This window comes from Micropterus dolomieu, linkage group LG23 (genome assembly GCF_021292245.1).
Source record: "Micropterus dolomieu isolate WLL.071019.BEF.003 ecotype Adirondacks linkage group LG23, ASM2129224v1, whole genome shotgun sequence".
Classification (NCBI taxonomy): domain Eukaryota; kingdom Metazoa; phylum Chordata; class Actinopteri; order Centrarchiformes; family Centrarchidae; genus Micropterus; species Micropterus dolomieu.
Genome location: NC_060172.1, coordinates 22,701,190 through 22,728,255, shown reverse-complemented (window position 1 = coordinate 22,728,255; position 27,066 = coordinate 22,701,190). Strand labels below are relative to the sequence as shown.

Genomic DNA, 27,066 nt, shown 5'->3' with positions numbered 1-27,066 from the left:
AAATAAATAAGCATGGTATTCAGCATGGATCAAAGCCTGCATTCTCCAAATGACACAATGGTGGTTTTTATACTCTTTAAACAAAATATATTTCAATTGTATGCATTCACAAATTTGTAGAATTTCCTTTGCACTCAGATATAGTAGTTTGTGTAGCTCTTAGGCATGAAATCTCATTGAATTTGCAACACAGCAAGAAAAAAAAACTCAAAGGGCCCTAATGTATACTTGAGAGACTTGCACATAGTTTTACTTTCATCTTTCAGCAGGCAGGTGAGAAATAATCAGGTAGTGTGTGACCGCAGGGCATGTCCCAAAGTTCAAAATCACTTCTTCTCTTTTCCTCTGTGGTCCAGAAACTGGTGTTAATGCCGCTTTGTTGCCAGTCATAGTAATGCAGGAGAGATGAGGAAACCCTGATCCGAAGCCTGAGGAGGATGCTCAAGCATAAACTTTCCAGAAAGTGAATTGCATGATGTGTGAGGTATAGCTTGCTCAAATGCTTCTCTGATGTGAACTACTTAAACATTTAATGGAGAGAAGAAAATATTTGTTAGAATGGTCTGGATAAAAATATAACCTCTTGAGATTCACTCAGAGACAGTGATGAAGTTGTATCTTCATATGTGATAGTGAGCTCCTTTTGGGGACATTTTCAGATGTTAAATCTTGGTGTTTAATCCGCGATGTTGAGGTGCCGACCAAATTTTCCAAATGCTCTTTTCATCCCCTCCCTTTATTCCCTCATCCCCTCCAAGTTACTTCTTGCTAGGAGATGACTGATAATAAGGGGGGTGAGGAAAGGAGCAGTCCTGGAGAGTACTGAGGTGGAGTTTGATCTCAGACTGCAGTGGCTTTTGTGGTTAGGCCAGAGTTGTGAGCACAGGCGAGCACCTTGTCCTCTTTCCCTCGCAGCACAATGGCATCTCGCTACAATGTCAATCAATAAATTTAAGTCCAGTGGTAAGATTGCACTGCAAGTTTTAAGAGGTGCACATTAAACGTCCTGTCTTTTTGCTTCATTTCTCACAAAGTGGTGTGACTTGTTAATACTAGCAAAACATGTAGTTAAACAAGATTCGTTTTCTCATGAAGTGAATTTGAGAGTGATTCGTAATAAACACTTCATGAAACAGTAAAATGATTTGTGTGGCATGGATACTGCAATTATGTCTTCTATCAGGCCCTAATGAAGGAGCAGGCTTTTGTCAGCACTCAGAACAACACAGCCGCCAACCATTCAGTCTGTAATTGAACTGAGAAAGGGGAACAACAGTCAGAAACAACTTTCAACCACCCTTTTCAGTCAAGCTGCAGCCTTCTGGACTTTTCTTATACCCCGCCCTCTGGTGTAAACCCCAGCTCCCCCTCCCCCAACTGTTCGATGACACACTGTCATGAAAAAAAAGATTTCATGTTCTGTCTGTGGGCCTGGTTTATTTCTATGTTCTGAGGCCTGAACTCCCGATTTGGCAATGTCTTGCTGCACAGCGCAACAGCGGCATGGTTCCGAGGCTCAGACAGCACATCACTGGATGTTGCTGTTGTCATCCGTGCCGTTTGCCTCTGACATATTCATCTTTCCCATGGAGTGACCCACATGGTTCACCCCGTCCCTGCGAGGTGGCATGCGCTCGTTGATGCGGTCAAGGCCCTTAGCTTCCTCAAAGCTGGTGATCTTGTGCTGGGGGGAGAAGCCACGGATAGCTGAAAAGAGACAAAAGGAATTAGGGTCACCGTGTTATCAGAATATTCCTAATATGACCTCATATTGTGTATTTCACCCGAAATATAAAATGCTGTTGGGATTTTCCAGGCATTATAACACAAAAGACATACGCTCAGTGGGTCAACCTTAATTAGGAACAAAGAGAATCTTTTAATAACCGGGAAGATTATTGTATTGTATGATTCTGTAAAATGTCACATTTCTTGTTTTGGGTTACATAGTACCGCTATATGCAATTCAGTTATCTCTGCAACTGACATTAGTGACATGGAAAAGTGGAAGCTGCTGCTATTTGACACCTTCACCTGCTGAAACCCTTTGTGCCACACACAAACACTATAAAAAAGCGAACAAAACAAGAGTTGTAAGAATCCTTGCCTGGAGGTGATTAAGATTATTTTTTAGGCATTTTACCTTTATTGCACAGTGACAGCTGCAGATAGAGACACGAAAGGCCCGTCCCTCAACTGATATCCTGTTTTTTTTACACCCACTCCACTATTGAGTTAGGCATACATAATACATCAAATTAAGGAAGAAAGAAGTTCACAAAGTCCTATATCATTGTGACTCAAAGCTTTTCTATGACATGTTTTTCTAAATTATCCAAACACATAAGGTTTGCTGGTCTGTTTCTTGTTCTTGTGCATGCAACACTTTTCAGAACCGGATGGAGGCCATTTACAAGCCAAACCCAAAACAGTGAAATGTTTTAGTCATGCATCTCTTAGCAGCACTTGAATTTGCAGTGTTTTAATTCATCTTGAAAATGCCTTAAAAACTATTCATTTTTTAATTTGGCTTGTTTTTCTATCTGTAATGATCAATTCCAAATGTGTACTACTGGAATTGTTGGTGCTAATCCTCTCTATGTTGGTGTAGGCAGTGGGTGGGCCTGAGAGTTAGGAGTAGATTGATGTGGGGGGACTTGGGACTTCTTTTCATCTGTTCGGTAGCGTATTAAGTGTGCAACAATTCACATTATCTCCTCAGTTCCAGCCCTCCTCAGTACATGTGCCTTGACCAAACAGTGACAAGAACATGATCCCTCAACCAATTGGGAGATGTTTTGCCTTGTCATTACTCAGGCACCCATTAGAAAACAATCCCTTAAAAAATCCTCACTGTGCAAAGGTGGCCTACATTACAAATAACCATCTATCTCATTTAAATTTCTGGTCTTTAAAAAATATCTTTATCAGTTCTATTCCCCTCTCTCTAAAATTAAAATTCCTAGTTGGATTTCTGTTTGAATTAATGGTACTGCAAAGTAAAGTGCCAGCCATATCAGCATCAAGCTGCCCTGTGAAATGTTGCTCCATGGAGATATTATTGTGTGAGCTGTTGTGTGCATGAACTGTCAGTGGCGGGTGGCCTCTGTAGCAGGAAACCCAGACAATATGTTGAGATGGGTGGAAGAGGGGGCACATGTTTACCTTCTCCATCCTCATCTTGTGGCTCGATGGCTTCAATGGCTTCAATGGTGGCTGAGGGGGGAGGAGGGGAGCAGGTTACTCCTGATGAAGCCATGCAAATGTAAAATGCAGCCCCAGCGAAAAGCCGGCTCATGTTAGGCCAGATGACATACAGTATACATGGTCAATGGCAATGCAGCCCAACTCAAGAGCAGTGCCATGCGTTAATACTGAGAGAATTAGTGTCAATATAGAATAGTGTCAAGATAGAGCAATAGAGAGAGAGAGAGAGTGAGAGAGTGACAGACATACTGAGATGAAAAAAATGATAGGTTGATATCTTAAAAAGATTTTACAATTTCAAAAATCTTTCAAAACGTTTTCTGTTAGCTAAATGGTGTTCTTGCTGTCAGCACAACAGCAGTGACACAATCATGGACACGCACAAACACAATGACTTCTGCCTCCTATTAGTGATGTGCGGAAGTATCAATATTTCTGATCCCAACGTTTCCTGCTCTAGGATCGATTCTCATATTAAAGGATCAATATCTAAACTCAGTAATTTGGAGCGAGTGTGTATTTTATCATAAGTACTTACTGTGACCAGGATGGTCTAATTATACCTGGTTGACAGGAACTACTTCTTCTTCCGCCTGTCAAAGTCATGTGTGCACTATGGCTCTGTGACATTGCTTATTTGAAGTGAACCACTACAGCCTTTTATGTAAAAAGTATCTGTATTGGTATCGGCAATATCAGCCTGGGTATTACTTGGTATCGGATTGTGAAGGAGGTAAGTGGTCTCGCACATCACTACCACCTATAGGTAAAAATGGCTTAATGCAAAACTTCAGTCTTTGTCTGGTACTAGGATGGGATCTATGATGCAGCAGCAGTGACAGATTTTAGTAAATATTGTGATGTTACACTGTGTAATGTGACTGTTGTAATGTGTTACAGTAGACAGAAATATTGAAAAACTGTTGGTTTTGAAACATTAAGTTCTTATAATGTGATCAGATCATCGAGAAGGAGAGAGAGAAAGAGAGAGTTAAGACCGACAGCAGGACTGAGAATGGTGATGAAGACGAAGATGGAGTAAAGGCTAGAGAAAAGGCTTATGCTGAGCCTTGTACTCACCACTCTGCAGTGTCTGTCTGCCTCCAGAGAGAACCCCGCTCGGCAGCATGCCAGTGGGCGTCAGGCCCTTAAGCGTCAACACATTTTCACTCTCCTCTCTGCAGGAAAGACAGACACAGGCAAACAGGTCAGAAAACTTCAGTGAACCCTGATCATAGTAGGGGGAAAAATGTATGCCCCCACATTAACAACAGTGTATACACATACAATGTGACACACACTAACTCTACACACACATACACATGCAAACACCTAATACAGTTTCAAATTTAGAAAATATACACTCATACTTAACATTCACACACACACACAAATAAAGTCTACCTGAGAACTGAGAACATTTTGGCCATTTTCCCAATAGCACGGATCTTGTTTTTGATCACCTCCTTGCGTGCTGCAGCTGCATTGGCTGCAAAGAAATATATTTGCATACTGTTATTATAGGCTAAACAATAGATGCTGCCATTATAAGCCTGTAGAAACTGTGTGTATGCGAATGCATGTATGTGTTTGTTGATGGCGGATTTAAAATTATAATTTAACACCTGCTTTTCTATTAAACCTGTTGGTGAGAGACAGACACACACTTTTCAAAGAGAGAGAAAGAAACAACTTTCAAACAAATTTGGCCTAAAAGCCCAAAATCCATAGTGTGAATACTTCAGATGTAAACAGCATGTGCAGATCTCATTCCATGAAATATCTAGTTCAGTGTGTGGATATTATTTTCAAAACGTGTTACCATCAAAGATCTCATCTTCATCATTCATGAGTTCATCATCAGAGCAGATGCTCAGCACATTCACCAGCATTTCTGTGACTGGTTGAAGAAACAGAGTGTAGGAAACAGAGCCACAGAGATAACAGATTAGGACGTGGCATTGTATTAAAAAACACCTGACATATATCAGAGAACTTTGCTCTAGAAACACTTAATACCTTTCTCTCCAACAAATGGCAGAGACCAGGTGAAGACATCCATGAAGTTGGGGAGCCAGTAGGGATGGGGTGAGCAGTTGAACTGTCGGATGTTCATGACATTGTTTTCATATTTTAGTACAGCAGCTGTTGGGAAAGCAGAAAAGAGACAGCGTATTATCATTTTTCTCTTAAATCTTGTCGAATCTGATGCATCTTACATACATACAAAAAGTATTTATTAATTATAATTATGTAATGTATAATAAAGTGACCTGCTCAGCAGGCCAAACAATAGTAAGTAATTCTACATTTGTTTATCCAGAGTTTCATTGTTGTCTCTGATAAACTCAAGGAAAGAGTTCTAAAGTGAGTCTGCTCGGCACATGAAAGCATCAGTAAGTATACGATGCAGGTGATAAATGAAGCCTTTCTTTAAGGTAAAGAGAACACTGACATGTTATGAAGTTTTGTATACGGGCAGTACATCATTACAATACGGCAGTATGTACCCTATGCAGAGAGATAGGGTTGCAAAGCGTCAGTCCTTCATGGCATATTATGCAAAGGCACATGCAAACACTCATACACACCAAGTGTATACAATAACTGAATAATGAAGTACTTGTGATGAGAACAACATATCTTAACTGTACAATTGTAACTGGCCCATTTGATTTGGAGCATGTTTCTCTTTTCAATTTAATTTGTAGCCCTTAGTGCCATTTAATATAAATAACCCTCTGTTGCAGCTACATTTACACTAGCTACAAGTAGGTACATTTTTAGTTAATAGCCTGCTCTAAAATGATTATGTTACTGTTAGAAATGTTTAATGAAATCTGATGTTATTGCTTAAAGGAAAAGTTATAATGTAGTATACCAATCTATACTTACGTAACAAAAACATTCAGAGCAATGGCAGACTGCACAGTACACAAACTGTCATTTTGTTTAATAGCGTGCACTGTGCAGGATCTTTCTATTGCATACCGCCAAAACCATATACAGAACATATGCTCTCTTCAAATGTATTCATGTTCAGTGATGTTACCCCCCTGAATATGTTTTCAAACGGCTCCCTCTGTACATCCAGTGTGTGTGACAACAGGGACAGAGCTGCGGAAATGAGACATTCAACCACTAGATGGCCTAGCTGAGGCCAGGGAATGCTGACACTGTTATATCAAGAGGGATAAAGCCACATGGAGATAGTCAGCGATACCGACAGTCCCTCCCACGCTCCCCATCTCCCATAGCCCATAGCAACCAAGACACAGATCTGAGAACACAAGCAAACGGGGGCTCCCTGATGCATTCTTATGCCTGCTCACAAGCTATATGCAGGTTCTTTAACCCATACACTCCAGTTCATGCTGCTAAAACCATCTTAATGGGAACGGCTCAAGGTAGTCATTTTGTCAGAATTGTTTTTCATATAATCTAACCCAGATGCAGTACCACAGCAACACTGGAATTGGGGAACAAATTTAACAGTTAATTAATTTCTCAAGGCCTGCCTGCCTACTTTAGCCATAGAAAAACATGATATATTGGAATAATACATTTGTTTCAAAAGGATGTGTTTATTTTACACATGCCATTTCTGTGATTAAAAAAAAATTATATTATTGTGCAAAAAATGATACAAGTATAAACAGATTACAGAACTGCAAACAAAACTGTAAACTCATACAAAGATGAGTATAAAGCGAACAAAGAAGGATTTTCTGACCTTTGTTGTTGTAAACATCCAGGTAGTTTGGTGCTGAGAAGATGGTAATAAGGGATGGGAATCCAGTGGTCTGACTTTTACGGTACATCCGGTAGCTTAAGGCGGTCAGGTAGAGGTAAAGAAAAGGCAGAACTTGTTCTTATATATGTAAACATGTATCTATGTTTAGTTTGTGTGGTTATGTGTGTCTTTTATGTGTGTTGTATTGATAACATACCCTGCATCTTGTGCTTCATGCGCTCGGATAATTGATAATAGGTTATTGCTCTGTAGGAACTCACATACAGCTGGATAACTGGAAAAGAGTGAATAAAAAAATTGGGTTTAAAGACATCACTGAAAAGTCTTTTAATGTACTGTAAAATAAAAGAGCAGACCTAGCAACAGAGTTATCATAACAGAATAAAAAAAATCCATCACACAACAGAATTTAAGCTGCAGGTTACTATTTTCACTTACAGATTCATTGACCAGAAAATGAACAAAGATGTATCGCTCATAAATGTATTTATGAAAGCCTTGCTGTGGATGATGCAAGGATGTGAAAAACCAATCCAACAGCTACCTGTTGCAGTAAACAAACTAACCCAGTACGCTGCAGTCACAGCTTCCTGCCCCCCAGCTCTAACCTGATAGGAAAATGCCTGAAAGGAAGTGAAGCCTGCGAGCAAGCTCCGGCAGACAACTGAGTGCGCTGCTACACTCACACACGGTATAAAGTAGCTGCTATCATGTATATTCAATGCACCCCGGTGGTCTGTTTAAGTGCTCCCCCCATACTTTTGTTCTGTTACTGCTGAAAAAACACGTGCTGCAAACTTGCTTAAACTGTCTGATTATTTTCCCTCAGGACAACCTTTAGGAGGAATAATTTTGTTCCTGTTTCCCACTGCCCAAATTTGCTAGCTCCAAGGCAGATTTTTGTCTGTGCTGTTGACAATTTTGGGAACACAGCGAGTCTTATCAAAGGGTTTACTGCCCACTAAGATGCTGGCGATCACTGATTATTTTACTACCAAGTATTTGCTGCTGCTGAGTGATGTCTTGGTGGCTGCTAATTTCTCCTCCTATGCTCTAGCCATTACCCATGTCCGGTAACTGCATTTCTATTATAGTATTTTTGAATTAATTTCTTGTAGTGAGTTAACTTATATTTCTTTTGGTTGTTGATACATTGCTGCAATTGTTTTGGGACTTCTTATGATTTAAATCCTTTTGATCTTCTCCGTTTCATAAAGTCTTTTATTGTGGAATTTTTTATTGTAATTTTCCACCTCTCATATTGGGGTACATTCATTTGTTTATTTATTCAACTATGAATAAATGAATTTGTGTGTTAATGTCTGTGTCTGAGTTTTACAAATCCAACATGTCTAACCACCATACACACAAACACACTTTTATTACCTACCTGCTTCAAACACTGACTCAATTGTACATCCTCTCTAGTGCTGCGTATAAACGAATCATTTCCAAACACTAATTCAAATTGTGGCATTGTCATCTCTCTACTGGCTGCACGCCGAAGTCATCCTCCATGTTTTTCTGGACAGATGGACAATGAGCTGTCTCACAGAGAAAGATGATAAAAACCACATGACTTCCTTTGTGACAGTTCAGGCTAGAGTTCATGGATCAGATATGGAGCAGGTTTTGGACCAGAACATGAAAACACAAGATTGCAAAGTGCATGGGAAGCATCAGGCCCGTGTCACACAGGAGGGACAAATAATCAGCTGCAGTGTGAATGCAGCCTACCATTTACCAGCTCTCACCACAGTTATGTAATACCTAGAAGGTTGTGTTATGTCATCCAGAAACAGTATCACCCCATCAAACTGTGTCTCATGGGTTAGGAAAAAAGAATAGAGATTACAGCGTGATTAGCTCTTTTAAAATGCAACAATCAATGCCCTCAATTCAGTACAACCTCAATCTGTCACCACCCCACGGGGTCATGAGTTTTGAAAAGTCTTTTGTGATTCCTTTATTTCTTCCACTTCTGTATTCCAAACATATACCTGATACAAAAACCAACCTGAATTTTTTTTTTTGTTGTTATCAAAAGTTTGCTTGATGGATATTTAATCTAACTATCGTAGTAATCGTGAGTAATTTCTTCCTTATTGACTTTGATAATTGCAGGCAAAGTCAAATGAACAAGGTATAATATGTCCACAAACGGCTGCGCATCCAATCAAAATAGTGCTGAACAAAGCAGTAATGCAGATGCTCGGGGTGAAATCATTAGCCAAAAGCACCAACGTCCCTGACTTTACTGCATACACCCGAGATTTTGTTGTTGCAAGCCTTTCGTACACCTCTGTTCACCCAAATGAGTTCAATGGGACACATCTCAACATATTATTGCTCTTTTAGAAGTTTCTACTTTGTTATAGTCTCATTCTGCTAATTACTGATTGCAATGATCCATATTCACTGTATCCAGTTTCAAAGAGTAGAACCTATTAGCACAGACTGCATGAAGCCCAGTAGCAAATGTAAACCTAGATTCCCAATTATTACCATTATCTGCTGTCTTTGATATAATCAGATTATAATGTTACTTCTAGGACTGCAGCTAAAGTTTATTTTTGTTATCAATTAATCCACCAATATTTTTTAATTAATCCATTCTGCTTTTAGCTGACACATTGTTAGATAATAGTGAAAATATCCATCACAATTTCCAAGAGCCCACGGTCACGTCTTTAAATTGTTTGTTTCACCAGACCAACTGCCCGAAAAGGGATAAATTCCATTCAGATCAATTCAATTTTATTTATATAGCACCAATTCATAACAAATGTTTTCTCATTGCACTTTTGATATAGAGCAGGTCTAGCCCATACTCTTTGTAATTTTATTTACAGAGACCCAACATTTCCCACTGTGAGCAAGCACTTGGCGACGTGGTGCTAACTAGAGAAAATCACCAAATTTGAGAAAGGCAGATGAAAGGCTTTTTTCTTGTATAAATTGTCAAAACATTTATTTTTTCCAGACCTACGGTAACATACAGTACATCCTCCCCGGCAACAGTCACTGCCATCCATGAACCCATCAAACTTGCAGAAGTGTTATATAAAATATTTAAGCGCTCAAAGGTTTGCGCCGGAAGAAAAACACAGAGACTACTGGTGCCCTGAGCACCTGGCGAAACTGTGCCATCCTCATATATCTAGGTCACATGGCTAACATTCCCTTGGTGGCCACTATATAAATTACAGGAATAGCTGTGTTACACATTAACATGAAAATGTTGGAACTCTTTCCACTTTGGCAGAGAGTGCTCCCTAATAGAACTGCAAAATGCTGGTCTCAAAAAAGGTTATATAACTGATTCTATTAAAAACCTCTACAATGCATTTCTAACTTAGAAATAAGTCACAATTATTAAAGATTGCAGTATGTTTTCATTTCACAATCTGGCTCATGTGTCCTGTAGTAACATAAGAAAAAAGGATCCAAACGTACACTATGTATTAATTTATTTTTTGTCCACTCCAACGGTATATATTGATTACTGCGAGGGAACACAGTACACACATTGCTCGCCTCCGGCTCACATTCCTTCTCTCTCCTTTGTGAAAACACACAATTATGTGTCGGTGAGCCTGTGAGTGAGAGAGCGCGAGAAATCTGACAAGTGAGTATGAGCGAAAGAGACAGAGAGAGATGGCAGTGCCGTGTTGTGAGTGTGAAATTGAGAGTTTTTTTTCTTTCCCTTAAGAAAATCCATCTGTCGGGCTGGTGGTCATCCCATTCACTTGCCCCAATATAAAAACTCACGTTTATAACCGTATTCCTAATCACTGAACAGAATCACATTTTTCTAATTACAATCAGTTGGTGCTTCGATATTATAATAATACAGTACTGACGGTTTAGAGCAAAATGCAACAGAACTTAACATGTAGTGTAAGCAGTATTGAGCTCGTTCTAAGCTGTTTAGATTGTGCATACCGTTATAAATGTTTAAATTTTTGTCAATATGGACATGTTACACATCATTAGATCAGTTAGATTCTCCACAATTTAGTAGTTTAGTCCAGTTTACAGAAACAATGAGCACCAAAGTATTATTCATTCAGATTTCCTGGCATGGTTAAGGAATTAAAGGTCTGTCTCATATAGACACCTGTACCAAATAGGCAGGGTGTTAACTATTAACAAGCTATTAACTGAAGTTTTATGGTATCTCACACAATCAAAATGGATGAGTCTGCAGTTGTGCTGTATATATTATATATAATATATGAAAGCAATATATAAAACCTCTCTAAAATACTGGAGGATTTGTTTAAGATTGTTTAATGGGTAGTAATTTCATACTTTCCTCAAAAGAGGGGGCACGGAAACTTCACCTTCTGACAAAGTCTTCTATTCATTTAATATAAAAGGAGAACCAAGAGCAGGCAAGAGCAGCCACGAGCAGCTACAGCTTGGAGGAGCAAGCAATGCATTCATTCATTTCATTTAAAGGAAAAGTTTAAGAGCAACAATTTAGTTACAGTAAACGGACCTGACTCAGTTTAAAAAGCAGATTCTGTTCTGCAGAAACATAGAACAATGAACACAATTTCAACACATTTATACAGGACATTATTATTGACTAGACAGATACAAACAAGTAAAACATTAAATAGGGGGAAACAAGACTAAAAACAAAACATGAACAATCAGTGTGTACAAGTATGACTGTTAAGAAGAAACAGTTTATATGACTTTTTGAAATATGTGATGGATGATAATGTTCGAATGTGATGGGGAATGTCATTCCAAATTTTAGTGTAAAAAAGATTTCTGACCGTAGTTGTTTTTGTGTGATGGAACTGGACTGAGTGCCTGTGAGACTGACCTAGTGAAGCATAGTGGTCTCATATTGTATGTCGGAAGAAGACCTTTAAGTGCCGGTGAAGAGCTATTTTGAATCTGAAAAGTAAAATGCAATAGCATGACTGTTTACGTAGTTATGATAAGTCAAAGCATTTGTGCGTGTGAGCGCACTGCAATGATGAGACCACTTTGGAAGATTACTGTGGATCTTAAGTGCTTGGTAATATAGTTGTGCTATTGGTTCAGTGATGTCCTTAGTGGTAAGAGACTAGATTGGAAGACAGTAGGACATTGTTGAAAACACAATGGCATGTAGATAAGTTTCAGAAACCGAAAAGGAAAGACGACCTAATCTTGTTATACACATAGAGTTTCTGATTCAACTTTTTTGTTAATCTAGAAATGTTTCCGATATGTAAGGTGTGAATCAAGTAGCACACCAAGGTAGTTGTAGGTCTTTGTGACAACAAGTTCTTGGTTTGCAAAAGTAATAAAATTAGTAAAAGAAAGACTTTTTCTGGGTGAATGAAAATACATACACTCAGTTTTCTTTAGATTAATGGTCAGATGGTTCTTTTTCAGCCAATCATGTAGCAAGTGAAGATCAATTGGTAGTTTGGAATTTATGACATTAAGATTGACATTGAATCAGAGAGAAAAATCACGGTATCATCAGCGTACAGTAAGCATTTTGAGTGTTTACACACTTGAGGGAAATCATTGATATATAAAAGAAAAAGTAAGGGTCCAAGAATGCTGCCTTGTGGAACACCCATGTCACAAACTAAAGGTTGAGATATGACATGATTAATTTTGACTGTCTGCAACCTGTTTGTTAAATAAGAAGAGAGCATTTCTATCACAGATGAAGACCTTTCAAATGAGTGAAGTTTATTTAGCAAGATCTGGTGGTTCACTGTATCGAAAGCTTTACGGAAATCAATAAAAATAGCTCCAGTGATGTGACCTTTGTTAAGAGAGTTACGCAATTGCTCAGTAAAGAGTAGTAACGCCGACATGGTTGATCTCTTAGCACGAAAACTGTGTTGACAATCACTGAGCCAGTTATTAGTTTCAAGGTAAGAGCTTAGCTGATTATGCAAGACTTTTTCCAGCAACTTAGACATTTCTGGAAGTATTGCAATAGGTCTGTAATTTGAAAGAAGAGTGTGATCATCAGATTTAAAAATTGGAGTAATTTGTGCTGTTTTCCAGTCAGTAGGAAAAATAGAAAGCCTGATACAAAGATTAGTTAAATGCAGAACGAGAGGTATGAGGCTATTAAACCATAAATATCATGGACATGAGAACTTTTTAGCAGATGTAATATTTGTATCACCTGTTTCTGTGAAATCTAAGAAAATGAGAACTGATCAGATGTTAAGGGGAGATCAGGTGAGGACAAAAAGGGAATGGCAAAATGCATAGCCAATTCTTTAACAGATGATACAAAATAATCATTGAAAGCATTTGCAATCTTTTCTGAATCTGAGATAAGAGTACCCCGTAGGGAAATTTGAATATTAACATTATTTTTCTTCTCATTTTCATTATCACCGGTAATGGCCTTAAGGGTCTGCCATAGTGTCTTTGGGTTGTTAGCAGATTGGGTAATTTGCTGTTGAAAATAGACCGCCTTAGCCTTACGCAGTTCCAAATTACATTTATTTCTAACTTGTATAAAATTATTTTTACTCTCAGATGGTCGATTTAACCTATACAATTTAAGAAGAGAGTCCTTCAATTTAAGGAGTTGAAGTATTTCAGAATTTATCCAAGGTAATTTATTTTTTCTTGGTCGAACCTTGCAGGCAGTAGTATATTTATTTTGTATTTTATGTAGTTCAGTATGAAATTGCGTTAGGATTTGTTCTGGATCTTCTAATGACAGCTCATCACTCCAATCAGTAGCACTAAAATCAGCACTGAATTGTGATAGTTTTGAAATTGGTATTTTTGATACAGAGTGGGGAGAGCATGAGTTTTTTTGGATTTTAAGATTTTTCTAACTGCATAGATGAGTGAATGATCTGAAATAGCCACATCTATGACACCAGACATTGCATATTTTGAAGGCTGATTTGTGAAAAACAGATCCAGAATAGAGCTGCATGTTTTGCCAATTCTTGTTGGATCCTTAATTAATTGATACAATCCGAGTTTCATTGCAGTAGTTTTCAAAACTTTTGATGAGCTATCATTCCAGTCAAGGTTGATATCACCCTGAATTAGAAGCTCCTTTGATGTAACAGATTTAAATTAAGTCAGAAAGCTGAGATAGATAAAAACTTTCACTGACATCAGGAGGCTTGTAGGTGACAATAATAGTAATTGCATGTTGAGGTGAAAATTGTATGATCAATTTCAATGTTTCAGTATCGGTTTCAACTTTTGATATTAAGTGAACATATTTCTGACTCACATAGAAAGCCACTCTTGTCCATCCAGTCTTGCTAATGCGAGCTTTACGATACAATTCATAATTTTCAATTGAAAGAAAAGAATCAGGAATATTGAAAGTTAACCATGATTCTGAGATGTGCTTTTGACTGCGCAAGCAAGATAAATTCGTCTAGTTTGGAAACAATGCTTCGGGTGTTTAAAGAGCAAATTTTAAAGCCTCTGGTGCTACCAAGTTGACTTAGATTAGTTGGACTTTTTCTTAGATGAGGTGTTCTTCTTTGTAATTTAACTGTTTTGACTAAAGGACTAAGAGAAGATAGGCCTACTTCAGAGGGTAAAATCGGAAAAGATGGAGGAGTGAAGGTAATGACTGAAAATCTAGGATGGGGAAAATAATCGCAAGTTATAGGTAAAAACATACGCTGTGGCTGCGGAACAGCAATAAAAAATCTGGTACAGTTTGCATATGCATAGGCCTATAATCCCCACAAATGCAATATATCTGAGTCAGGCCCGGGATTAAGCTCAACATTTCTGATAAACAGGAGAATAGTTATTAAAAGTCTTGATGAACTTATATATTTGCACTTATTTTCATTTTCATCAGAGTCATTTGGATTAACATCAGTTACCCATCGGTGAAAAATAATAGCTCGGATGGAAAAAGACAAAGGCTGATGAGAAACTGGTTGGCCAGAATTTTTAAATACAGACCTCTGGACAGAATGTAATGTTAACCTGTTGTTAATGTTAATCTGGGCCGTGGTGCAGTAAACTCCGTTAGCACAGGAAACTCCGCCGACGACTGGGCACTTGGCAATCGGGCACACCCGCACAGAGCAGCCGCCCCGGGGGGCCAACAACTGTCCATCCTGGAGGGCCCACCGCACCCCGAGGCAGGTCTCAGCATAGCGCAGTTCCAGAAACGTCCGCAGCGCACCGACTGTACTCTACTTGTGAAAAATGCTCAGTATTGATTTGATAGAAAACACGTTTACGGAGTAGAATACCGCTGCTGCCTAATGCATCAATGTGTATCTGTGGATACAGTTCATGTATCGCAACTGTCAGTCATTGTCAGTATGTAAAAGTCAAATAACCGCACTATATTTGATTGAATTGTAATGTAGCCTACCTCTTTTTTCCCCCTCAATCTGCCTATACCTACTTATATTTCAGATTGAGATTTTCTTGCATTTTCCATAAATCCCCAGGAGAATGTGGCTCTTTGTGCTGCATACATACTGTATAGCTGGCAAGAGTCATAATGATGGAGAAGTAAGTTTGAGAGTGACAAAGTCATTGGGGAGATAGATGATTATTATAGTAGCATCCTCCACACATCTACCGAATAATCCTCACTAAGCTCCTCTCTCACTGTGAATAGATGGTTTCTTAATGATGATGGTTTCTCTGTGACCATTTAAGAGCAGTGAAAGGGGAGGTTAAGACTCATCACCTATTTCCTTTTTCTGTGTCAGATACTCTCCATGGGTCCTGGTAAAGTCTACCAATACACCATTCATCTTTTCATTAGTGTCAATCAGGTGCCACTTGTGGTTTTCACTTGTTTTAAGTCAAAAAAAGTACTGCTGACCATTTCCCAAAGAATATGGTATATGTTTCAGGCAATCACTGGTTTCATTTCATTACAGGGTGATATCAGAAACTTAAAGGCAATCCACCATAATGATGTTTGTTGCTTTTATTGTAGGAAAGTTGTATAGATGGTTAAATGGCCTTGAGATGACCAACAAGAAGTTTTCAAAAAGTCCTTGCTCGAGGTGGCATTTATTCCACAAAAATAACAACTTGGATCAAATATAAATACTAAATTAGCTACATTTTCACTGTGTTCTCAAGCAAGCTTCATGTCTTTGTAAGCTGATTTCTGGCGGAGAAACCAATGGCCTTGAAGCACAAAAGATATTTAAAACTAAAAACTTTGGAATCTAAAAACCTGCCATGCTTTGGGAAAAGATCAGCAGCAATGTAAACCATGTGCACAGTGGCAGTTAACAGGCTAAAGCATGCAAAAATGTCCGGTTTTAAGCTTGGGCTTAAAGTAACAAGGTGATCTTGCCTATGTAGACATGTCTGCACTTAACGCTTCAGTGGAACTATTTCTTCTGACATCGTTTGAAGCAAATGACACCTTTGACACTTCTCCATGTACTTCCCAGATACATGAAAAAGAGAATTACAGTTGGGTTATACTGTGAATCTGAACTGCAATTATGCTGCACGCTGTCCAGAATGTCATTTCCTCTTCGTTGGAGGAATAAGTCTTCCCTGACTTTACTTTCTGTGATTTGAGCAGAAGTGCAGCTCCCACGCAGGGGTCTGTACTGTTCAGAACCTTCATTAAGAAAACTCTCACCACAACCGCCACCTAATCTCCTCTCCTCATCACCACCTACTTCCACAGCTTTCTTCCATCTCACAACATTATTAGGACAATGCTCACTCCTCCTTTTTTTACATGCTCGGTCGCGGAGGTTGCAACAGTTGCATAACAAACCCATTCCCAATTTGCCTCGCTATTATGTTTTAGATTTGATTCCTCTCCCTCTATTTTTATTTGACTCCAGATTCATTCAGCGAACCCTATGTCTGTAACAATCTGTTCTGTAAGTCAAAAAGACAACCTCTTATCAAAAGCAGTTGTTAACCACAAGGCAGTATGGCCCATTTACTCACAGACATAGACACTATCTCTAGGCTTTAAGGATATGTGTTTACCTACTCACTCATTCTATCATTCATTTGCATTAATCACAGTCTCCTTCCCATGTTATTCCCATTATGGGTCTATGGTTTGTTTGTTCTTTTTGATTTTGCTCAGGTAGCAGTAAATGTTTGATATCTATTAATAATTTATGATCCTATCATCTATTTTTGATATTAAGAGTTCAGTTGCAAGGCTTCCGTGTAGCAGTCAAATACCATCCTCCACTCAAACAATTCCCCTGAAAGATTAAATTAGATCAACCAACACTGGCTAAAAAGAATGTTTTTTGACCCTGTATATATGAGCCAGGATTTAGTGTTGAAGGATTCACAGTGTGAGTCGCAACCTTTTATTCTTTTAAAACTAAAGCGTAATTAGAGACCTTCAACGAGCCACATGGGTCAAGCTAATGGAATCAGTGCAGCACGTAATATGCACTTGATAAAGGTGATTGCTCGCAATGCAGGATGGCACCCACACATAGTTTCAGACTATTGATGCATGAAAGCACCACTGCACCGTATTCTTTATGGATGCACAACAACAGTGTTCAAGTTATGATAACCCAGATGGTCTAGACGGCTGCAGCTGCTGCAGGCAAGACAAAGAAACTCCTCACCTGTAGAAGTAGGAGCAGCCTCGCACTGTGTTGTGGCTGAAATATTCCTGGGTTTTCTCATTGCCAAAATCCTCCAGAGGATCAGCCCACAACAGGTCACACATGGGCCCAAAAGCCGGCGGCTCCTTGAACCGATCCAACTTAAAGAAGCAGAAATTCAGGTTGTAAAAGCTCATATGCACAAACACAAACAACCAAGTAAGACCTGGTAGTGCTGAGGCAGGAGGTTATTACCTTTTTTATGTCTTCTAAGGTGTGAATTTCAGGTGAGAGTCCACCATGGACACACAGAAACTGTTGGTTCATGAGTGCAGCCAGGGGAAGGCAGTCAAATGCATCCATACATGAGTCATACACCTGCTCCGAGTACTTGATTTTACCTGACCGAAGACAGAAATGTAATTAGCTGCATTGTTTGCAAAATTAATATGATGTGTTGGTTTGTTCCTGTGAGTCACCTTTGATAAGTAAACAGATAGAAATAGTGTTTGATTATACAGTGCATACATAGTATGTACCACAATATTAATATTAAAACGAAACATTTTTTTAATTAATCCATGTACACAATTAAGGCTGTACTCATACATCTATAAATTTTCAGTTGTTGACAGACAATTTCATCCCCTTTTTGCGCTGTCATACAGAATTAACAGTCAGGTGCACCAAAAGTGCTACCGGCTACACATGAAATTAGCAACACAAACAGAGGGGGAAGAAAATACAAACAATATGAATTACACTGAGAGGTACTCACATTCTTGTTTGAAGGTGAAATATTCTGTCAAATGTCTACATTCATGATTTCCACGAAGTAAAAATAGTGTCTTTGGATAGAGGATTTTCAGCGACCAGAGGTATAAAACACACTGTCAAAACAAACACATAAACAAAGTGTTATTCCACGCTTTCTGCTGTTTGTTTCCCCCATGACATACTTAATGCTATTCCGATGGTTTTACCTCAATACTGAAGTAGCCGCGGTCAACGTAGTCCCCAAGGAACAGGTACCGTGTTGTGGCTGGTGATCCTCCCACTTCAAACAGCTTCATAAGATCAAAGAATTGCCCATGAATGTCGCCACACACTGGAACAGAAAGCAAAGCGCAGCAAACGTTACCAAATGAATGAATCTGACTGAATCTCTTTGTCTGCATATTTGTGTTTTTCCTGTATGTGTGCACATCCATATTTTCTTTGCAACAGACAAAAAACACACACTCCTCATGTTCAGCACAGGTCATTTTGGAAAATTCCATTCAGTTTAACAGCTACAGTAGCCTCGCCACTGGTTTACAAAACTCTCAAACCTGTTGTAACTTCTGAAACCCCCTCAAAAATGATTGGATACAGTTGTAAATGTACTGTCACGATGCTAGAAAGATTCTGGAGATCTTTCCAAATGACAGCGATGATGTGTGAGTTTACATGGATGCGTAACGCCGGCATTTGTATTGGTTCTGATTGCCTGAAGAGCTGGTCGAGAATATTCTGGCAGGATATCATGGAAGTACTGAGTAGTGCTCTTTGTGTCAGAGGTGTGTATCTTCGTTTTCTGCTCATAGGTTAACATAAATAGACAGACAGGTGGGCAAGCAGGCAGAGCAACCTCATGGAGGCGCTACAGTTTGTGTTCATATCTGCATCTCAACTGTTTCAATAATTTGATAAATTTAAGATATCAAAGCAATAAACTTACATTGGGCTCCTTGTTAATAATGTTGTTGATGTTTAATGTATGTACAATGAATGTACAACAATTTGACCCCTCTCAAATGTCAGTATTAAAACAGTTGTGACATGCGCTATTAGCTCTTACTCGTATTTATTAGTGCTCTTACTAATATGTATTGTCAGTTGTTGATATCTTACTGTATTGATACTTTGTTGATGCTTGTATGTTGTTCCTCATATGTAAGTCGCTTTGGATAAAAGTGTCTGCCAAATGAGTAAAGGTAAATGTAATTGTAATGATATTGAAAGTACATTTGATAGTAATTTCTCTTGTCCTTAGGTCGTCATCGTGTTGAGATATTTCTACGGCCTTTGGCTGAAAGGCCTCTGTTATCGGCAGAGAAATAAGAAGCTCTCACCTCAAAAAGGTAGGAAAAGCTCAAGGCCCCAGGGACATACATACTTTTTTTGCAGTGAATGCTATGGCTCTGGAGTGCAACCCTATATCTCATTTCCTCACTGCCTTCAATTTTTCATTATCATCTTCCTCTGTCTCCTCTCCTACTCATCCTCCATCTCCTCTCTCTTTTCTGTCTCCCCTATCAGCTCCACAGTGGCCTTCGCCCACTCAAAGCTTAGAGCAATGTGAGTGGGAGACTGCTTGTGTGACTAAAGCAATCAAACACACACATACGCACATACATAACACGCATACACAAACACCAGAAGAACACATCCATGCAAGTAAAGACTCACAAGTGCCTAACTGCTTCATAATATAAGACTACACACACACACACACACACACAGCTGCAAAGACATCCAAACGTAACTCAAGCTCACAAAGATATAAAACAGATCTCCACAGTCACAAATGCCTGTACACAATACTCACTTCATCATCCATATTTCATGCTTAATACATAAAGCCTCCATTTTCCTGATGCCAGTCAAGATGAGGAGCAGGTGACTTCTCCTCAACTCAATGTGCATTTCAGCCATTTGCCACCGTCTTTTCAGCTAAACAATGTCCTTGGGTGATACTGAATGACTATAAATAAACAGAACATAAGAATGTGGCCTTATAATGCACCAAAATCAAATGTCTTTGACCTAGACTGCTCTATAGTTAGTCCACTCGTTTGATGATACCAAGGTGAGCGACGGGGGGCGGGTTACATGCAAGGCTGCAAAGGCAGCCGGAATCAAATGGACCACATTGAGATTGTATGGTATGCATTGTAACCACAAGGCGACAGGACACCCAAGTAAAAACCCTTTCATTCATTTAACAAAAGAAGCATTATAGCCTAAATGTTGTTGAAACACAAGCAGCCGTACAATGCCTAAATTAAATATTCTAAGATTGGCAAAACTTTGATTTAAATAAAATTAGTGCGATGAAATCAGGAAATATCTGAGTATCTAAGTAAACTAAGTATCTGACCCAGCATTTTGATTCCAACTTCAAGTACTTTTTCAATAGTTTTGTGTAGTAGTTCTAGTTTTCGATACTCAAATCGATTAGCATTTCACTCGGTAGAAAAAAGCTGCGAGCGCCTTTAGGTTTGTCAATTTTCTGAATTCATATGTGTATTAATACATTCATTGTCTAAATGTTGGCTAATATCTCCGTTCAGGTTTTAAAGGTGTAAAGTAAAAAAGCATTTATTTTAGATGCAAAGAACAAAACTTGACGAACAGCTTGAAGAAAAAGTCTTGATTAATTTCTCTTGATGGGAAACTGTAAACACACAAGATAAAAATATTTTTTGTCTGGTTCAGACTAAAAACTATTCACATAACAAGGACACACTGCACATTGATCAGAAGGAGAGACTGAAAATGAATGTTATCTGCAAACATGTCAGATTCAGATTCACTTCAGATTCAGATTCACTTTATTAGCCATCTGCAGTATAAAACCACATTGGAAAAGAATATGCAAGAAGCTCAAAGTGCAACAACACAACAGACACGCAAATGCCACATAAAACTCAGTAATAAGACACTGTACAATAAAATCCATACATAAGATATAAAGTGCCTAATTTAAAGTGCTTTGTTTAAAGTGATCACAGCTTGGGGAAAGAAACTGTTGAAATGGCGATTAGTAGAACATTTGACAGAGCGATACCTTCTCCCTGAGGGAAGCATCTCAAAGAAGGCCCCTGCAGGATGGCCTAAAGCATCATTAGCAAGTTTTAAAGCTCGATTCAAAAGTCTAGCTTTATATGTAACCTCCAGGAGCGGCAAAGTACAGCCAATGATCCTGCTGGCTGAGCGAACCACTTTGTTCAAAGCCGCCTTCTTCAAGGTGAGATTACCAACTAGTTAGGACACTCTCAATTACACAATAATAAAAGTTCAAAAGAATCTTAGTATTTTGAGTGAACTCTCGAAGCCTACGTAAAAAGAAGAGGCGCTGTCTCGCTTTCTTAGCAATATTAGTCGTATTAGAGCTCCAGTTCAAATCATGCGAAAGAGTCACACCCAAAAATTTACATTTCTCAGTAATCTGCACAACGGAATCATGGATAGTAATAGGCACTTGATTTCTATTGTGACAAAAATCAATAACAAGTTTTTGAGTGTTCAAAAGCAAGTTATTTTCCTTGCTCCATTGAACAACATTCTCCACCTCCTCGCAATAATGAGATTCATCGTTTGAACTAATTAGCCCAATGATAGTTGTATCATCGGCATATTGTTTTATCACATTATTAGCATTGGATGCTTCAAGGTCATGAGTATACAATGTGAACAATAGGGGGCAAGATACACCCCTGCGGTGAACCAGTGCTAACATACAACTCATCTTAAATACAACCATTGATTTTGACCCTTTGTGGTCGACAAGTGAGGAAATTAAAAATCCATTTACAAATGGCACCATCGAGTCCAAGACATTTCAATTTGTGAGAGAGCTTTGTTGGGACCATTGAATTAAAAGCCAAACTGTAGTCTATAAATAGCATTCTAGCATATGATTTATGTACATCTAGATGCTTGTAGACAGAGTTCAAAGCAAAAGAAATGGCGTCCTCAACACTTTTCTTTTTCCTATATGCAAACTGCAGTGGGTCCACAGACAAAGGGATTTGATCTTTGATACACCAACCGCTCAAAGGTTTTCATCAGGACAGATGTGAGGGCCACTGGCCAATAGTCATTCAGACTCGTCACAGGTGTCTTCTTTGGCACTGGAATTATAAATGATCTTTTAAAGCTAACTGGAACAGTGCACCTCGCAAGTGACATGTTGAAAAGATCAGTCAGAACAGGACTAAGTTGCTCGGCGCACAATTTAACACGAGGAGGAATACAGTCCGGTCCAGGTGCCTTCTTGACCTTTGTGCTGGACAAAATCCTGTGAACGTCCTCCTGAATGATGGTAAAACTCTGCTCATTACAAGCAGGAAAAACAACAGGTTCAACATTTCCAATTTCAAAACGACAATAAAACTCATTTAATTTGTTTGGCAAGGATAGGATAGATCATCTTTAGTAATGGGTCCTCCTTTAGGTTTCCAAGCGGTGATAGAATTTAACCCTTACCACCTACATCGTGGGTCCGCCTCCATGAAATGTCCCTCTATCTTAGCTCCATAGGCTCGTTTAGCAGCTTTAATTGCCCGCTCCAAAGAATATCTGGACAACTTGTAAGCAGCAGCCTTACCAGATTTAAAAGCCACGGCCCGCTGTTGTATTTTCCTATTCACATCACCATTGTACCACGGGTTCTGACTAGCATACCGTTTTATTACCTTTTTTGGAACACAGCAATCAATGCAAAAGTCAATGTACCCAGTCACTGCATCACAATAGTCATCCAAATTATCTGAATGGAACACAGACCAGTCAGTAGCATCAAAGCATCCTTGTAGTTTCACTTCACTCTCCTTCGTCCAGCACTGAACAATACATGACGAAGGTTTTGATTGTTTACTCCTCTGTATATATGCAGGAAGAAGTAATACAGAGTAGTGATCTGATTTTCCAAAGGCTGGTCTGAGACTAGATTGATAAGCAGATTTTACATTACTGTAACAGTGATCCTGGACATGTGCTCTCCTAGTTGGATATATAACATGCTGATAGTAGTTGGGAGAAACAGTTTTAAAATTACTCTGATGAAAATCACCAGTTACTATAACCACAGCATTGACATGGGAGTTCTCAAATTTGTGTACGATGTCACTTAATTCCCTAAAGGCAACAGAAATGTCCGCCTGCGGATGTATATAAACACCACACAGGAACATTACCGAAAACTCCCGTGGGAGATAAAAAGGGGCGGCATTTCAAAATAAGACATTCCTAGCGTTGCAAGTTTTGTTCACGATGACACAATCCGTGCACCATAGATCATTAGTTAAAAAACACACACCTCCACCCTTTGTTTTCCCGGTGCGCTCCTTCACCCTGTCCGAGCGGTGGACAGAGAAACCCGGCGGCTGGAAAGAAAAATCCGGCACGCCGCTGTGTAGCCACGTCTCTGTCAGACAAAACACGGAGCAGTCCCGGGCCTCGCGCTGGGACTTAATGCGGCTCAGCAGGTCGTCCGTCTTGTTCGGCAAAGACTGGACATTCGCCAGGTAGATGGACGGCAGCGGGATCCTTGACTGCCGGCTGCGCAGCTTCACAAGCAACCCCCCCCTCGCTTCCCTCGGTGTCTGCGCCTCTGCCGCTGATGGCCTGTAGCGTCCACGCTCAGGGGCTTCGATGTTCGGCGTATGTAGCGATACCTCCGCCCAGTCCCTTCGCTCTGCTCACGACCTCCGCGACCCAACTCCTGGCCTCGCTTGCCTCGAGTGGGGCACGCATCGAAATCAGCACACTTCAGATCAGTATTAACAAATGATACTCCACAAACTTCCTCAGAAGTGTCTGGCGGCCATAGCTTGAAGTGGCATGTGCATCAAAGACTATAACAAACATAAATCAGACAGCACATAAGAGAGCTCTTGCTACGTCGCCCTGCCTCGGCGCCATCTTGCCGACTTTAGGTTGTGATCCGTGCACATGCTTTGAACTTTTACCAATTCATATTTTTCTTTTTACTTTAATACATTTTACCGTGATGTAGAATAAGATACTTTATTGTCACAGGTTGCAAAATTCAATCTCTGCATTTAACCCATCCCTCAAGGGAGCAGTGGGCAGCTGCAAATCAACAGCAGATAGTCAATAGCACTGACTGGAGAACCTAATATGTTTTTGATGGTGGAAACCCACGCAGACACGGGGAGAACACACAAACTCCACACAGAAAAGCAGGGGTAACTGGGGTTTGAACCCGCAACCTTCTTGCTGTGAGGCCACAGTACTAGCCTAAATATAAATACTAAATATCTCGCCCATACCAGTGATTTTGTCTTTGAGAGGAGTTGATGAAATACAGTGTTTCTGAAATATATTTGGCCTATTTCACTTATATGACAAGAGAATGATAATTCTACCTGAAAGTGACAGTTCCCTCCTAAGATTTTACATTCATAGTTAGTTAAGTTGTCCGATACTTACAAATACCTGCAAAACTACTTACATCAGCTTCACCTGTACTTTGTCTTTAGCAAATGTTAGCACGCAAAAAGGCTAAACTGAGACAGCTGTCGTAAACAATATGCCTGCTGAACATTGCCACGTATTGTTATTGTTACCACGTCTTAGCCTTCTATTATTAACAATCATTCAAAGGATAAATCACACATTGCAATCATATATAGGACTTACGTGATTTTGTTTTCTCAGGGCAGGGTTTTACTATCCCACCATGTCACATGAAAGTAAACATTTTGTAAAAAATATAGAACATAAACTCACAGATTTAAAGGTTAGTCTAATCGTAGACAACTAAACTATTATTTGAAAGCTATTTGAAAGCTACTAATTTGATTTCTTTCTCCAGACCAAGCTGACAAACCCACAGTTTGTCATATTGTCACCATATAAAGTTATGGCTAACATGTTAGCAAACAATTACCTTCTTACACATTGATCAGACATGGAGCAACATTAGCATTCACTTGGAACTGTTTTTCTGAACATCTGATGAATGTAAGTCCAATGTTCACTGACACACCCTTACTCAGCATGATGACAATAAAGTGTAAACTGGTTCGTTGCATGTAATATTTTCAAATGCCAATGTATAACTCAAGTTTACCTACTGTAAAACATACTTATGTGAAAAATAAAAATTGGGCAAACACATTTGCAAAGTGAAGCACTGACCATCTCTAATTCAGGACCAGCTAAATATCTCTTATCAGGTTTTATACCTGTGACTGGTGCCTCGATGTCCAGTATAGTTTTCTCCTGACGCAGAATAGCGGCTCCCTCATTGACGATTCGAAGGGCCACAGCTTCCTCTACACGGCCCTCCTTGGTGAGGTGGGCCTTCAGGAGATCCACACGGGGTTTCCCTTCGCAGTCAAACACTTCCTTCAGTGTAAGGCGGTGGCTCAGGGGGAAGGGGACAGCTGAGGACCGAGCACAGTTACATGATGACATTTAAACAGCGGGAACATCACAGTAACTATGGCTACTATTAATGCCATCAAGAATACAACTCGTGAGCACTTCTGTGAGAGAATAGTCATAAACACCACTCAGGAATGACACAAACAACATATCATCAAGCAATTCATGCAGCAATTCTATGTTTCTCCTGCAGGAACTACTGTGCTGCTGCATCGATCCATCATGTATATACAATGTGGCAGGAATACCATCTTTGTCAACATGGCTTTGTTTAATATGCAGAGGCAAGTATGAGAAGCCATTTGCTTATGATCTTGTGTTCCAAAATGTCAGTAATTTTAAAGGAAACAATTAAATACAAAATACTGTATGCATTACTTAAAATATTTATTTAAATTGTTTATATAAATGACTCAGAAAATAGCATTATATTTTGAGCAGTGTGAAATGAGTGCAAAATTCGAAAAAGAAAATAAAAGCCTCTTATATCCATGCTAATATTTTCAAGCCTACTTTCAATATGTGTAAAGGGCAGCAGGCAGGATGGGTAGCTGAAATAGACTAACACACCAAAAACTGTCAGTTAATAACAGATATTCCAGTACAGATGTGTGGTTACTTGTATTTTTTTGAGTGCTGGATAAAACACAGGGAACATCTAAGCACTCTATTCATCCAGCACTCTCCCCGGATTGCTAAAGCCTGTGGCCATTAAAATGCACCAGTCACCTACCCAACAGACTGCCTGTGAAACTGTGAAATCCAACCACAGATCATTACTTCAGTGGCAGCAAAGGTTATTCATTAGATCTGGTGCTGATCTCTGCGCGCTGTGACTTCAAGCTGTCATGGTCCTGTGTATAGACATTAATCTACAGATCATCTGATTTAACACAGAAAACTCGTGTCAGAGCTGTAAATAATTCAGATGAAAAGGGGGAAAGAAATCAGGTGAAGTCCAGTAGTAAAATGCATTAGAATATCTAGACACAAACAAACTCAAATATGCAGGGGTTTAAGTAACGAATTACACTTACTCTTGTTACTGTAAGAAAGTCATATTTTTGTGCACTCAGCTGCCGGTGTGTCTGTGGGGTGACACGCTGCACTCAGCTGACACTCTAGAAAACATATGTTGAATGTGTATGTTCACTGCCCCGGTGCCCCTAACAGTGCACAAAAATGCTATAAAATGAAGGGTGTCATTGTGCATTATGGTTAAGATAAGCATTATTTATTGTTGGTTTGGACATAACCAACAATAAGCAGACATATTTTTAAATGACCTACATTTTACTTTTATCTGAATACATTTTTACACAAGGAACCGTGCTTTAACTTGAGTAAAATATTCTAGTACTCTTCCCCTCCCTG

General features: G+C 39.3%; 1 protein-coding gene across 1 annotated transcript; it reads right to left on the bottom strand.

The window, feature by feature from the left end:
- Positions 1-1,420: 1,420 nt before the first annotated feature.
- Positions 1,421-25,722, bottom strand: LOC123964004 (serine/threonine-protein phosphatase 2B catalytic subunit alpha isoform-like). The gene is made up of 13 exons (XM_046041162.1): positions 25,491-25,722; positions 18,495-18,619; positions 18,290-18,401; positions 17,767-17,912; positions 17,533-17,672; positions 7,158-7,235; positions 6,941-7,035; positions 5,227-5,352; positions 5,030-5,107; positions 4,612-4,696; positions 4,288-4,385; positions 3,166-3,216; positions 1,421-1,707 (listed from the first exon to the last, which is right to left on the bottom strand). The coding sequence occupies exons 1-13, from the start codon at positions 25,720-25,722 to the stop codon at positions 1,529-1,531; spliced, it is 1,545 nt and encodes a 514-aa protein (XP_045897118.1). The 3' UTR covers positions 1,421-1,528.
- Positions 25,723-27,066: the final 1,344 nt, after the last annotated feature.